This window comes from Artibeus jamaicensis, unplaced genomic scaffold (assembly GCF_021234435.1).
Source record: "Artibeus jamaicensis isolate MK-2021 breed Jamaican fruit bat unplaced genomic scaffold, CSHL_Jam_final contig_851, whole genome shotgun sequence".
Classification (NCBI taxonomy): domain Eukaryota; kingdom Metazoa; phylum Chordata; class Mammalia; order Chiroptera; family Phyllostomidae; genus Artibeus; species Artibeus jamaicensis.
In genome coordinates this window covers 10,693,235-10,707,708 of record NW_026521986.1, presented here as the reverse complement: position 1 = coordinate 10,707,708, position 14,474 = coordinate 10,693,235, and the positions used below count along the sequence as shown (strand labels likewise).

Genomic DNA, 14,474 nt, shown 5'->3' with positions numbered 1-14,474 from the left:
GTATAATGGAACAGGACACAGACATTAAAATCATGCTGTAGAAAAATATATAATAACGCTGAAAAATATTTCCCGTGGAAAATATTGGTGGAAAAAATGAAGCTTGTAAAAGTTTGTGCAGTATAACCAGAGTCTTGTGGAAAATATGAGCGTGTGTGTGCGTCTGTGAAGAATTTGTAATAGCAGGCATCAGAATTCCCCTTACGAGAGGAAATGACCTTATTTTTAGAATGCCCTCGTCAACTGCTTTGAGATCCGTCGGAGGAAATTAGGTAGATGAAAAGATGGCCAAAGTGCCCTGCATGTGAGACGTCAGGAATCTGAGAGGAGCAGCACCTGAGAGGCGGAGCGGGGCTAGAGGGGGCGAGAGCCCGAGAGGCACGGAAGGTTGGTGGGTCGCTGGAACCTGCCAAACAAGGTGAGAAGTCACTAAGAAATTCCTGTTAGCCTGATGGTCAAAGGAGTTTGGAGAAGAGCTTTGAATATTCGGCTTTTGAGACATGAACACCTTCTGTGTCCTGTAACCTTCAGTCTAATCTGGTATGACTGCAGCCGGAGGATGTGGCGCCAGGGCATGTGAAAAAGAAGAGGAACAGGGGGAAGCTGAACTAGCCCTTGGTTGACACCCAGGTCGAGTAAGCAGCATCCTGCAGGGGCAGAGGGGGCATAAAGGAGACTGAGGTTCCCAGCACATGTGAGACAAACCCTCTTCTTTTATAAATAAACTGGAGAAAGGCAGACCTTGAAGTGGGCAGGTGGATGTTTGGTTTACATGCGCATAGGAGGAAGATGGAAAGGCAATGACCCCAGACCCCAGACAGGAAAGAGTGGGCTTCTTGGGATGAGGGATGACAAGTTGAGTTTTATTTTCTTCTTTGAATTTCATTTATTTTCAATTGCCTTCTGCAAATTACAATGTTTTACTTCTGTAATTTGAAAAGTATTTATAAAAATCACCCCTGCCGCCCTGGCTGGTGTAGCTCAGTGGATTGAGCGCGGGCCTGCGACCCAGACAATCGCGGTTCAATTCCCAGTCAGGGCACATGCCTGGGTTGCAGACCAGTTCCCTGCAGGCCAGGTCCCAGCAGGGGACGCACGAAAGGCAACCATACATTGATGTTTCTCTCCCTCTCTTCTTCCCTTCCCCTCTAAAGATAAATAAATAAAATATTTTTTAAAAACATCACCCCTGCCCACCCTGGGTGGTAGCTCAGTTGGTTAGAGCATCATCCCAAATACACTAAGGTTGTGGGTTGGATGCCCAATCAGGGCACATACAAGAATCAACCAGTCAATGCACAAATAAGTGGAACAGTAAGCAAGTCCATGTCTCTCTCTCTCCTTTCCTCCCTCCCTTCCTTTCTCTCTCTAAAATCAATTTTTAAAAAATCACCCCTGCCCATTATGTCTTCAAAGAGAGCAGGGAGGAGAGGTGAGAAAACGGCTTCTGAAGGTTCCCTGAGAAAGCGCAGCCTGTGCACTGGGAAACTGCCCTGGGGAACCCCAGGCTCAGGCTGAGAAGTGTGGAGGAGGAGCCCCTGGAAGGGGGCATGTAAAGAAGGGACAGACTTCTGGCGACACACTTGCTGGTGCTTCCACGTGCAGGACCTCTGGTCCCACCTGGGGCTTTCCTCATCTGACACCAAGAAGGAGCTGTGTACATTGGCACCAGCATGAGCACAGGAGGGCAGGCAGAGCCAGCCTGGCAGCCTCTCCCTCCCTGTCCCCTTTTCCCCGAGGCTTGACTTCCTCCATTGCCCCTTCCCACCAGTGAGCCTCTTGCTCGTTAAGCTCCCCAGAGAATTCAATTGATCACAGCACGTATCTTCTTTTCCCAGCAACTGCTTATTCCCTGCTCTCAGATTCTGAACTGGCCTGACTTGTGAGAGAGCCTGAGGTTCTTCACGGCTGCTCTGTTCAGTTCAAAGGAAAGGTCAGACAGCCCTGGGGGCAGAGTAGGGAAAGTGGCAGAGCGCAGATGCTGTCTAACTGAGGCTTATTCTCTTGCACCAGCTCAGGCCAGATATGTGTCTGCCTAGGACCCAGCAGTTTCTAAGTGTTTCCTGGACCCACCTGTATCCTGAGAAGCTGGAAGTAGGCACAGACCCCTGGGCCGAGAGCTTTTGGCTCTGCTGGAGCTCAGCTGCCCTTCAGAGGAAGCCTAATGGGTTGGTCACTTGTTCACTCAACCTTTTGGGCCCAGGAATGTACCAGGTAGGAAATACCCACACAGAAAGCTGTTGGTTCACACCTTGTTCACCACCCCTATCCTGTAGCCTCCACTCAGGGAGCTGGAACTTCCTGGAGCCCTCTTTTGCCCTCCTCTGGGTGCTTACTCGATTCCCATGTGCTCCCCTAGCTTGCTTTGCTAAGTCCTTTCCTCTTCATCTTTCACGTACTTTCCTGCCTCATTTACATGTAACCAGCATTTATTAAGCATCTGTTATGTGCCAAGCACTCTGCTAGGCATATGTGTACGCATGATCTAATTTCACCATCACAGTCCATAGGGTACATGTTATTACTTTCATGCTGTAATGCAAACAGACGCTTGTAGGGGTAGGACCTGTCCAAGATTAACGAAGGAGTTGATGGAAAGGCAGGATTCAAACCCAGATCCTCTTATGCTAAGCAAACTTCTTTTCCCTCAGGCCACATCGCCCCACAGGGTTCCTGGGTCTCGGCCTGCTCCCTGTCCGGTCCTCTGTGTCCTCCCTCTTCCCTCCTGTCCTCACTGGCACACACGGGGATACAGTCCTCTCCTTTTATAGACATTGGGGAGAGTCTGCACAAGTTCCCAAGACCGAGTGGCCTCCATCACCTGGGGTGCAGGTCCATTGAGAAAGGAGCTGAGTTCTGACTCAGCCTGAGCAATGGGCCCAGAATCACGTCCCTAAAATGCTCATCCTCAGGGATCCCAGCCTTGGGCCAAGGGTGGCAACTCTCTGAGGTGCTGTAACTTAGCCAGCAACCCTTCCCTGAATCTCTTGGTCCTGCCAGTCCATTTCTTAAAAGATTTTTTTTCCTGCTACCGGCTTTCTTGGTCTAATGTAGCCAGTACTACCAGGTTTCTGACTGTGAATGACTGTCTGCTTACATCCGGAGTCTGAGTTTTGGAATAATATGGGAAGATATAGCAGCAATAGGTAATATTTGGTATCTGATGCCATTCATTTAAATTCTAGGACCCAGATAATGTAAATAGGCTCCCAAGCCCTGCCCTGGTACCTCTCAGAGACCCCTCTGTCTGACTGTATCATCCTAGGAGGCTGAAACCTTATTTTGGTCTACCTTCAAATTTGCAAGGGTTGCCTTGGAAATTTTAGTTGAGATCTTGTAATGATTATTCATTGGTACGTACCAGTAAACTGAAATAAACATACTTTTTAATGCCTTTCTGGATATTACCTGTGCCCTGTCTATCCTAGTCTGATAGTAATGCCAGAGATGCTGAGCAAAATGATCCCAAAGTTTCTCTTAATATCCCATAACAGGACTCAGCCCCCTTTCTGCACTGGCCACCACCCCAATCCACACACAGGGCTAGACCCTGGGAGCCGGGTACTGTTTCCTTCCCAAATACGGCTGCTACCAGAGGGGAGGAGCCTGGACAACCTTCCAAACCTGGACAGTTTAACACTTCTAAAGGGAGACTTGCAGGGCATCTGACCCAACACGCACTGTTTACATACAGGGAACGGAAGCTTGGAGCAATGGGACTTGTCCAGAGTCACAGAGCAGATTAGCAGCAGACTCTGCGCTGGAACCCTGGTCCCACCGCCCAGGCCATGCTTTGAGGAGAACAGAAAAGATTTGGATTTGGCCTGTGAAGAGCCATGGCGAGCGTCCAGTAAAGATTCTACGAGTGAGTGAGTTTCCTTCTGATGTTCTCTGGATGAGCCACTGATTCCTAGGGAATGGGCAGGATTCCCGAGGCTCAGGGGCCAACAAGAATCCTGGACTCTGAGCACCCATCCAGTCCCTTCACTAACAGCAGAGCATTGTGACCTGGGGTCAGGGCCAGGTTACATCACAAGCTCTGGCCCAACGCTCTTCCCTGACTTACTAGCAGATTTAAACTGTCACTAACAGGCTACTGAGCCCAGAAGGGTGTCCCCCTACTTTGGGTTACCACGCTGCCAGGGTCTAGCCCTTTGTGTGGGTTGGGGTGGTAGCCACTGCAGAAAGGGGGCTGAGTCCTGTTATGGGGTATCAAGAGAAAGGTGAAGATAATTTTGCTCCATATCTCTGGTGTCACTATCAGACAAAGACAGATGAGGCACAGGTAATATCCAGAATGGCATTAAAAATTATGTGTATGCCCTGGCTGGTGTAGCTCAATGGATTGAGAACCAGACTGCAAAGCAAAGTGTCGCTGGTTCAATTCCCAGTCAGGGCACATGCCTGGGTTGTAGGCCAGGTCCCCAGTGAGGGCCATGTGAGAGGCAACCACACACCGATGTTTCTCTCCCTCTCTTTCTCTCCCCCTTCCACTCTCTAAAAATAAATAAATAAAATCTTTTTAAAAATTATGTTTATAAGGTGGGCTTTCTTCAGGAAAATAAAAATAAAGCAAAAGTAGCCATAATCTCTCTACACAGATAATTCGGTCATCATTTTTCTTAAAACATAAAAGCAATATTGCATACAGTTAGAAAAGTCAAACACTAGTGAAAGATTTAAAGTAAAAGGTTAAAAAAGACATGGAGGAAACTTAAACGCACATTACTAAGTAAAAGAAGCCAATCTTAAAAGACTACATACCATGTGATTCCAACTACATGACATTCTGGAAAAGGCAAAACTATGGAGACAGTGAAAAGAAAAGCCAGCGTTTGCTGGTGGATAGGGGCGGGGAGTGAGAGATGAACAGACAGAGCACAGGATTTTTAGGGCAGTGAAGATGCTCCATGGCACCCTAGTGATGGATACATGTCAGATGTTTTGTCTAAACCCACAGAATGTACAACACAAAAGTAAACCCTAATGTTAACCATGCACTTCAAATGATTCCGATGCGTCATGTAGGTTCATCAATTGTAACAACAGGTACCACTCCGGTGGGGCGTGTTAACAATGCAGGAGGCAATGCATGTGTGGGGAAAGGAAGACAATGAGAAATATCTGTATCTTTTCCTCAATTTGTTGTGAGTCTTAAGGTGCTCTAAAACAATAGAATCTTAATAATAAAAAAGTTGGTCTCTTCAATTCTTCTTCCCTTTTACAAGTGAAGTTAACAGCTTTGCTTGTATGGTTTCAGATATTTATTTATTTATTTATTTATTTATTTATTTATTTATTTATTTATGCTGCAGAAAGCTTTATTATTTCCATCTGGTTCGATGCATGGGAGAGAGCACCAGGTTGGTTAAAATCACATTTTAAAAAAAGCTGCAGGGAGAGGGTCAGGCAGAAGCCAGACGCCAGGGGAAGGCAGAGGGTCCCCTCAAAGGCCTCTGGGCTCCAAAGGCTCTTAGTCATGCTTGGGGTGAGCCTTTCAAAGAGACACTAGCACAGCCAAGCTTGGGGGTGACCAGCCTGTGGAGCCTAGTCAGCTGGTCTCCCATCCTCTTGATGAGTTTCACCTGCTCGTCCAAGAAGTGGTTTCCAGGAAGTCACAGAGATGAGGGTCTGTGCAGGTAGGACCCAGGCATGGAGATGCAAAAGGGCCTGGTCCAGGTTCTTCTCCTTGACCATGGCGGCTTCTCTGGTGCCCTGAGTTCCACCCCACTCATTTGGGAAGAGAATGTGGCCACCACTCTGGTTTTGCATCTTTAAGAGACGCTCAGGGCCCTCACAGAAGTGGCCCACACCTCCCAGAGCCACACTGTTGCAGTCAAAATAGAATCCCAGAGAAAGGTCAGTGCAGGAGGCCAGCAGAGGCAGGTCGACCAGGCAGCCTCTGCCTTGGTGGAATAATTTTGAGGAATTTGGGAGCTCGTGGTTTGCTCGGCAATAAGGAGGTAAGGTCAAAAAGTGGTGCTGGCTGCTCTTGAAAGCTGAGGATGGCTGAGGTGGTTTGGAAAGTGGTGACTGGAAAAGAGGCTGGAAAGTGGTTGGCGCTGGAAGAAGGGGCGTCCCTGGGCCCCTTCCACCCAAACACCATTGAAGCGAGGGACAGATCCAGGGACTGCCACCGGTGGCACTGCTCAGATAGTCTCAAATGCAAACACTGTACTATCACACATACTTCTGCTAGTTTATAGTTTTATTTTTTTACAAAGGGAATCCTATTAAACACTGTTCTGCATTTCTGCTTTTTCATGTAATAACAGATTTTGGAGACTGGTCCACAGCAGCACATGCAGAACTACCCCATTCTACATAAGCATTCATAAAGAACGGCATGGAGAATTTTTCCCTTCCCTTCCCTTCCCTTCCCTTCCCTTCCCTTCCCTTCCCTTCCCTTCCCTTCCCTTCCCTTCCCTTTTTTATAAAGAAAGGCAGACTGTGACATGCAGCACCTCATCTGGATGTGTCTGGGGTCTTGGAAGCTTGGCCTGCCCATGTGTCCCTACGAATGGACCTTGGAAGCTTGTTTGGAGGCTCTATTGGAGGAGCGTGGCTACTCGTGCACACTTGACTGAAGAATGGCCCTCCTTTAGCTGGGGAGGTCTTCCTCCAGTGTGCAGCTTCAGGAGGGACGCACAAGGAGCAATGAGGGACGAAGGGGACAAGCACTGCCTGGCCAGCCAGCTCAATCAATCCTGGTGATCAATGGGGTGACAGATGTTGCTGCCAGATTGCCTTCACGCCTAGAGAGAATTTTTCTTTTAAGGGCCAGAAAGATCCATGGGGATCCTGGAATCCAACTTCTGGTTTTTATAAATCAGAAATCCATGGCCCAAGAGGTCAAATTCCTTGACCCAAGGCACCCAGCACATTGGGACAGGACTTATAGTTCAAGTCCCTGTTCACCAAGTCACCCTTTCTCTGTGTTAATTAGGAAATTGCTGGTTGGTTTGTTGAAATATTCAGTTTTCACCCCAGCTGCTTGGAGTAGGCACAGTCTGGCAGTGAAAGAGAAGAGACTGGAGGGGAAAACATCTCAGCTTTCCTGTCTGTGCTATAACTGAACCCCCTTGCCTTGGGTGGGCACTTGGTTGCATCTGGCTACAGAAACTCTGATGTCCTGAAGAGTTTCTAGCTAAGAACTAAGGAACTTCATAAGGTACTTTAGAAACTGCCCAAAATCTACATTCAGAATGTCCTTTCCTTCAAAGCATTTTACAAGTTTCCATTCTCACATCCTTTTCTTTTGAGGATGGTCTTACAAGCCACATTTACAGGCTTAAGATTTATTGGTCAAGGTGCTGCCCAAGGAATGCCCTCAGATCAACAGTGCTTTGGCCAGTCGAGTTCTCCCATCCAGGTGGCAGATACTGCCCGAGCATCTCAGGGTGAAGTGCCTCTTCCTTCCTCTTACTTTGAGCGATTCTCACCCGACAACCCATCTTCTGGCTATCAGGTTATCATTTGTCTCTAGCTCTTGAACTCCTTTTCACCAATGAGTTCTTGCATTTGTAATTCATCTCTCTTTATGCTTGGTTCTTTGGTTCCACACCAATTTCTGTTGAGTACACTTTGCCTTAGAATCTGCCTCAGAGTCTGTATGTAATTTTGCCCACCTTAGTTGCATTCATGCAGTCATCTTCCAGTGTCCCCTTGAGGGCTGGCTTCAAGGATGGGTGACTTACACAGTCACATAGGATCCATGTACAGAAGGACCCTGTATTTGGCTTAATTCTGTGCTGTGGTCTTCTTAAAATTCTTAACAACTTTATTTTTGAAACTGTGGATTTTTAAATATATATTTTAAATTTGTTTTTAGAGAAGGGGAGGGAGGGAGAAAGAAAGGGAGGGAGACATCAGTGTGTGGTTGTGTTTTGCACACCCTGCACAGGGGACCTAGCCCTCAACCCAAGGCATATGCCCTGACTTGGAATCGAACCTGTGACCCTTTGGTTCTTAGGATGGTGCTCAATCCACTGAGCCACACCAGCAAGAGCTGAAATTGTGTTTTACAAATGAAGTCTGATGGGACAATGGAGTATGACTGTGAGCAGAGGAGGTAGGCACACCATTCTTTGCAGCCCCACTCTTACAGAGCAATCATAATGCCCCATGAGATCAGAATTCCAGCGGATCCATAGGGCATGAAAGTTCAGCAAGATGCAACTCAAGTACAAGGCAAGAGTGTTAGCTCTATCAGCAAACAGATGTGCTGACAGCCCCAAGAGGCTATGCTTTCCACTCAATCCAAAAACTGCTTCAAATAAAGAAAGAAAGCATTAGTGTTCTAAGAAACATAAATAACCTAGGAACCCCATCGTATCCTTTCCTACTGATGTTCCTTCCCTCACTAGCCGGCCACTTTGGCTGAAAATAATGCCATAGAAAGGAAGAGTAGGGTAACCTGCAGTTCCCTTTCCTCTTCTTACTCATCAGAAAGCCCAGCTTGGTGGAAAGTGTGTACATAAAGTATGCATATAAAGAAGTGAAATAAAAACAGCTGAGTTGGTTTTGTCAGCACTTCCACTGTTCTAACAAGAACAAACTACATATGCATATATAAAGTACAAAATGTGAATTGTATAATTTATATGACTCCATATACAAGTTAAGTGCTCTAATATTTCTATTTAAATGTGGTATCGCACTGTATAAAGATGAACATTAAAATTCATGCCAATAATTTAAATTTTTAATGTTTGGGTTTGTTTGTTTGTTTGTTTAGCAGCTAAGCCCGGGCATTCATCTGAGCACAATTTATCTTTTTTTTTAAGATTTTACTTATTTATTTTTAGAGAGAGGGGAAGGGAAAGAGAAGGAGAGGGAGAGAAACATGGATGTGTGAGAGACACATACATCAGCTGCCTCTCGCAGGCCCCCAACCGGGGACCTGGCCCACAACCCAGGCGTGTGCTCTGACTGGGAATCAAACTGGCAACCCTCTGGTTTGCAGGCCTGTGCTCAATCCACTGAGCCACACCAGCCAGGGCTAATGTTCCTATACTGACATTAAATGGCAAATAAAAACACCATATCAAGTGAAGAGAGAACATGAGAGAAAGAAGAAAGCTTTGTCCTCTGAGATCTGTAATGACCTTTCTCCCCTGCTTTTTGTACAAGGAGCCCCACAGCTGCGTTCTGCTCTGGGACTCACAAGTGACGCCACTGGTGCTGGTCTGAGGGCTTTAGGTCATGTCTACGGCACTGACAAAATAGTTCTCACCCCAGGCCTTTTCCCAGTGTGACTTCTCTGGGCCCTGCCCTGGGCTTCCATTAGGACCCATGAATATTAGCTGCTCCTTTGGTAAAGCAAACAAATGAAAAGTCTCCCAAACACAGCTCTAAGCGGATGGGAAAATGGAGGTAAAATGACGTGGTAAAAGGCTTATCCAAAGTCACAGGGCATGCCATGGATAGAGGCATAAGCCAACTCTCATCTTGCCTTTAGAGCCAATGCCATGGCCTGTCTGCACCCACCTCCACTGGCATTTGAGTCTCAAACACCATTTGAAAATGCCAACAAAGTCATTATGTGTTGTAACCTTTTGATCACACCCCAGCTGGGGCCACCACAGCCCCATAGGAACAGATGTAGAGCATAAGGCTCTGCCCTTCAAGAGGTTCTGCACAGAACATTCCGAGGCCCCAGGGGAGTCCTGGTTTGTTCAAGGTCAAGAGCAGTTGATCAACAGGCCAATATATGCTTCCTCTGCAGCCTTGGTAAGAATTGGATTCCTATATCTCCCTAGGCAAGTCAGAAATATCCTTTCTAATCATTGTAGCAAAGTCATTAGGAATTCTTAACCAACAAGGTGCTTCGAATCTCTATTCTTGATTTTCTTACGGAATAAAATATGCAAAATCAAGTCTAGGCATCTTGTACCACTGGCCAGATCCTTACTAATCAGAAGAACCCCAATCCAGAAAAGACTACAACAACCATGTGCACTTTGCAAATTGCCTGCCCACCCTTCCTGTCTTCCCTTGAAGTCATCCAAGTGGATTTTTTAGACTAACATCTCTTTGCACATTCTAGATGCATCCTGGCTATTGTCTTGGAGCCTTCCATGCAGAGTACGAGGGTCCACTGAACCTAGGTTTCCGCCCGATGCCTTATAACAGCCTTGTTAGAGCTAAGATGCCCTTAGCAACATAGCCTATACCTCCAGGTACTTCTGGGCTCGTCCAAATTCCTTCTAACCCCAAACCTCTCTATCTATGCACAGCTGTGTAGACAAGGACGGGTCCTTGAGAGAACATCTTCGGACTGCTCCTGCCTGGAGCCCGCTGGGCTGCTCAGCTGGCACTGCAGCCCCAGTGGAAAGGTCGGTTGCCTTTTTGCCAGAATGAATTTGCAGTAGCTGTCTGCTTCCTTTTGGCAGACGATAGAGGGAAAGGATATCTTGTGGGCCACACTGCACTGCCCTGACTCTCACAACAACAGTGATCATCTTTCCTTCCCTTCCCATTAAATAATCATTGTCAATATGCATTTAAAATGTTTAGGTTGCCATCTACAATAGTCTTCGTAAAACGATTTTAATGAGATGTAAAACACTTCCCACATAATGGTAAATGGAAATAAAAGCAGAATACTGGAGAGGTCCTTTGCTTTATAAACAGTTTATATTTATGTATAGAAAAAGTACAGGAAGAAAATATATCACAATGGATCCCTTTAGGTGGTGGGATTAAAGGTAATTTTCTATTTTCTTCCTTAAACTTTTTGGTATTTTCTAAAAGACAATACACTTTTATAGGTGTGTATTACTTTTATAATCCAGCAAGGAAGGATGCTTTTCTATTTCCTAGGTTTTCTGCAATAGTAGGAACTGATTTTATGCATTGTCCAAAAGAAAACCAATACCGGGCTTCTATTTCTCTAGGTGACTTCTACGTGGATCCTTCTCTCAGTTGAATTTTCTACACAGGATACCTATTTTAGCTTTGACAAGGCTGTTCAGCTTGTGATCACTCTTCTTCTCTTTTTTTGTGTGATACTTGACAATATTTGGAAATAGCCCTATCAGAATCTTGAATCAAGGCACTGTATTTCTTTTTCCTGGTAACCAGGGCTGAGAGCTCCCAACAGAATTTTCCAAGTGTGAGGCCTCTGGAGCCTACCTGAGGCTGGACTGGCTCCAAGGAGACAGACATCGAGAGGATGCTGGCTTCGTGCGGCAAAGGTGTGATGATAAGAGCATTGATTTTGGAGTTGAGTGGCTCTAGAACTGCAGGGGCTTTTTTTTTCCTCTGCAAAACTGATAATCATATATCTTTTATCAAGTTGTTTTAGAGATTAAAGAAGACAATGTATGTTGGCCTAGCATAGTGCACACAGTAAATTATTAATATTAGTGGTGAGCACTGGAGAAGGCAGCTGAGGGGAAATCCCTCCCCACTGAAGCTTTCCAAAGTGTGTGGGGGGGTAGGGGTGGAAGTGGGGGAGCTGTCCAGATCTTAATGCTACCCTGACCAGGCTGGCCTCACCAAGGACACATCTTTGGTTTCACCATGGAAATATAACCACCACTTCTGGGTGGAAGATACGCAGTGCTAGCTACAGGCCAGCAGCCAAAAGCATGGGGTGAGGGGCAACCCTAGAATGTCCACAGATAATACTAAATATAAGATTCCATTACCACTCTGAAATCACCACATTAGTGATCCATCCAAACTGCCTCTTCCTCCACCCAGAGCCATTCTGCCCTTTAACTATTCATCAGGAAGTAATGAGTATGCCAGAGACTTACAGGAACTAAAGGAAATTATGCTGTACCTTATGAGGGGTTGAAATGTTCCATCTTTGCTACACTACTACTTTATTGTGCTGTTATTACTACTACTGCTATCAGCACCACCATTTCTACAACTGCTACCACCATTACTTTTAAGTTTGTGAACTACAGTTTTTTAAAGTGCCTGGGTGTTGCCTGATGAAAGACGATACTGGACATCGCATTATGGGAAACCAGAGGTAGGCTGGCCCTGGAAGCCTCAAAGGGAACAAAACAGATCTGCACTTAGGAATAGAGCAGAATTATCAATATTTTTTTTTCATCCTTCAACTGCCTAGACCCCAGGCACATTCCCAGCCACACCCAGTCAGGCTCCCAGCCCTACTCAGCTCCAGCTGTCCACAGCTAATTTAGGCGATTTCAAGAATGAGGGACTAGGGGTGATGAATGGCCTTTTGTTTGGTCACAGGAGCTGGAGCATGCCCAAATCCCACCAAATGGGGGGGGGGGGAGGAAGAGGAGAGAAGGCTTCTAACATGTAAGTCCATTGTGTCTGTCAGCCTCTCCCCCCTTCTCACAGGATGGCCCTGGGAAGACCCAGACTCCTCCTCCTTCAGGTTTTTAAAAATTTTCCTCTGCCAAAGTTAAATGTTGAGCAATGGTCGACTTCAGTCCCCCAAGTGAACTCTGGAATGTACACCTCGCCTTCCCATCCCAGCGGAAGGGTTCCCTTTCTCCTCATACCTAGCAGCCAGCTGGCCTGAGTGCCACACCACACGGAGTGAGAATGAGGCCGGGAGGAGAACGACAAACTATGAACTAGGCTCCCTTGGAGATCACTCTCTTCACCTGGCAACCGGGCCCCAGCAGAGCTCGGAAAGAAGAAAGTGGCATTTTGGAATCCATTTTGCCCAAGATGCTGAAGGCATTTTGGCAAACTGCGCTTTGCTACTGGGGCCAAGTGAACTTGGGGAAGGACCTCACCCATAGGGATGCGGTCAGTTAGGGGAAGGCGAGGGCCAGCTCTGGTACCAGTGGTACCCGTGGAGAGCAGTCACTGGGCATACCGTGGGCGCGGGTGTCCCACCCTGGCGCTGCTTCCCGCATTGGACTCAGGTTCGCTGGGGAGCGATAGTAGGTAACATTGGTCTCTGTCCAGTTATTTATAGGGGAGATTTATGAGGGATGCGGGGGAATGGACGCGGGATGACAATGAGTTTGAAAGGTGCAATGCTAAAAGTCACACTTTTCCCAAAGCGCCCCACCCCCACCCCAGGTCCTTTTTCCCAGAGCAACGCGGTCCCAGTGGGGCAGTGCGCGCCGCGGGCGCCGCGGGCGCCGCGGGGTCGGCTGTGACCTGAGGCCCGGGCCGCGGAATTGGGACCCGCGCAGGGCGGGAAGCGGGGAGGGCCGGGGAGGAGGGGCCGGGCGCGCCGCACGGCGCAGCTCACCTGCCAGGCTGTTGTAGCAGTCGATCTCGATGGCTTCCACGGTCTTGCTCTGCTCCTCCGAGAGGCGGCCGGGGTTGGGAGCCCCGGCGGGAGAGGCTGCACGCGAGTCCCGCTCCCGTTCCCCGGGGGCCGGCAGCAACCCCTTCAGCTCCAGCAACGCCCGGTGGTATTTACCGATGGCTTCACGGAATTTCTTGTCCTTGTAGCACTGCGACCCTTGGCTCTTGAACTCGTGCGCGCGCCGGATGAACTCGGCGGGCTCGGCCGCCGCCCCAGCCTGGCTCCGCGCTGGAGCCCCTCGTCCACCGCCCGGGACGCACAGCGGCGGCGGCGGCCGCTGGCCCTCGCCAGCCACCGGCAGGCTCGGGTTCCCCTTGGTCCCGGCCGCCGTGCCCTTCCTCTCCATTCGGCTGCCGCCCGGCGCCCCACGCGCGCGTCGCGATCCGCCCGCCGCCGCCGCCGCGCCCTCCCGGGTTTAAAAGCGGCGGGCGCCTGCCCGGCGTCTGGCGAGCTCGGCCGCGGCCGTGACACCCCGCGGCGGTCTGTCGCCCCGCACTCCCATTCTCCTCGCCTGCTGCGGGAGGCTGCTCGCTCTCTCCTCCTCCTCGGATTGCCTTCCCCTCCTTCTCTCCCTCCCTCCCTCCCCCACTCCCCGCGCCCCGCCCGCCCTCTCTTCGCCCTCCTTCCCTCCCGCAACCTGCGGGGGCGGGGACGTGGCCCTCCGGCGCTCTGGGCCCGCGGAGTGGGGGACCGCGGGCCTGAGTGGGGTGGTGGGGATGGTCCCTGACCCGGAAGAAGCTTGGCCCTCCCGAAAGAAGGGAGGATTAATGACAAAGGCGGCCCGGTTCTTTCCCATTCAACCCAGCCCTGGGAGGGAGACGCGTAGTCCGATAGAAACCAAAGGGGAAGGTGTGGTGGTGGTGGTGGTGGTGGTGGTGGTGGTGGTGGTGGTGGTGGTCGTGTGTGTGTGTTTAGGGAGGGGGGACGCCAGCGACAAAACGCAGGCAGACTCACCCTCAAGAGATTTCTTAGAAACTAAAAAGGTGCCGCGAGGACCAAGGGGCGTAGGCACAAGCCATAGCTGCTTGTTCTTTTCAACAAGGCTTTAATATTTTTAAGGTGGCAGGGCCTCTTTTCTGTGAATCCAGGTGGTTGCCGAGGTGTGTGGCCGCCTGAGCGCCCAGAACGCAGTGCGTTTCGGCCTGCGGGGCGCCGTACTCCAGGAGCCGCCGGGTGCTGACACCGCGGTGTGCAGGCAGCTGTGCAGGATGAG

General features: G+C 49.0%; 1 protein-coding gene across 2 annotated transcripts in view; it reads right to left on the bottom strand.

Annotated features, from left to right (window-relative positions):
• TTC9 (tetratricopeptide repeat domain 9) overlaps positions 1 to 13,816 on the bottom strand; it is a 31,122-nt gene extending 17,306 nt beyond the window's left edge. For both annotated transcript variants that reach the window (XR_008393009.1, XM_037127368.2), the window contains exon 1: positions 13,202 to 13,816. Coding sequence is in view for 1 of the 2 variants with exons in the window: in XM_037127368.2 (XP_036983263.1) it covers positions 13,202 to 13,607 (406 nt within the window). In the remaining variant the exon portion in view is untranslated. The remainder of the gene's footprint in view (positions 1 to 13,201) is intronic.
• Positions 13,817 to 14,474: the final 658 nt, after the last annotated feature.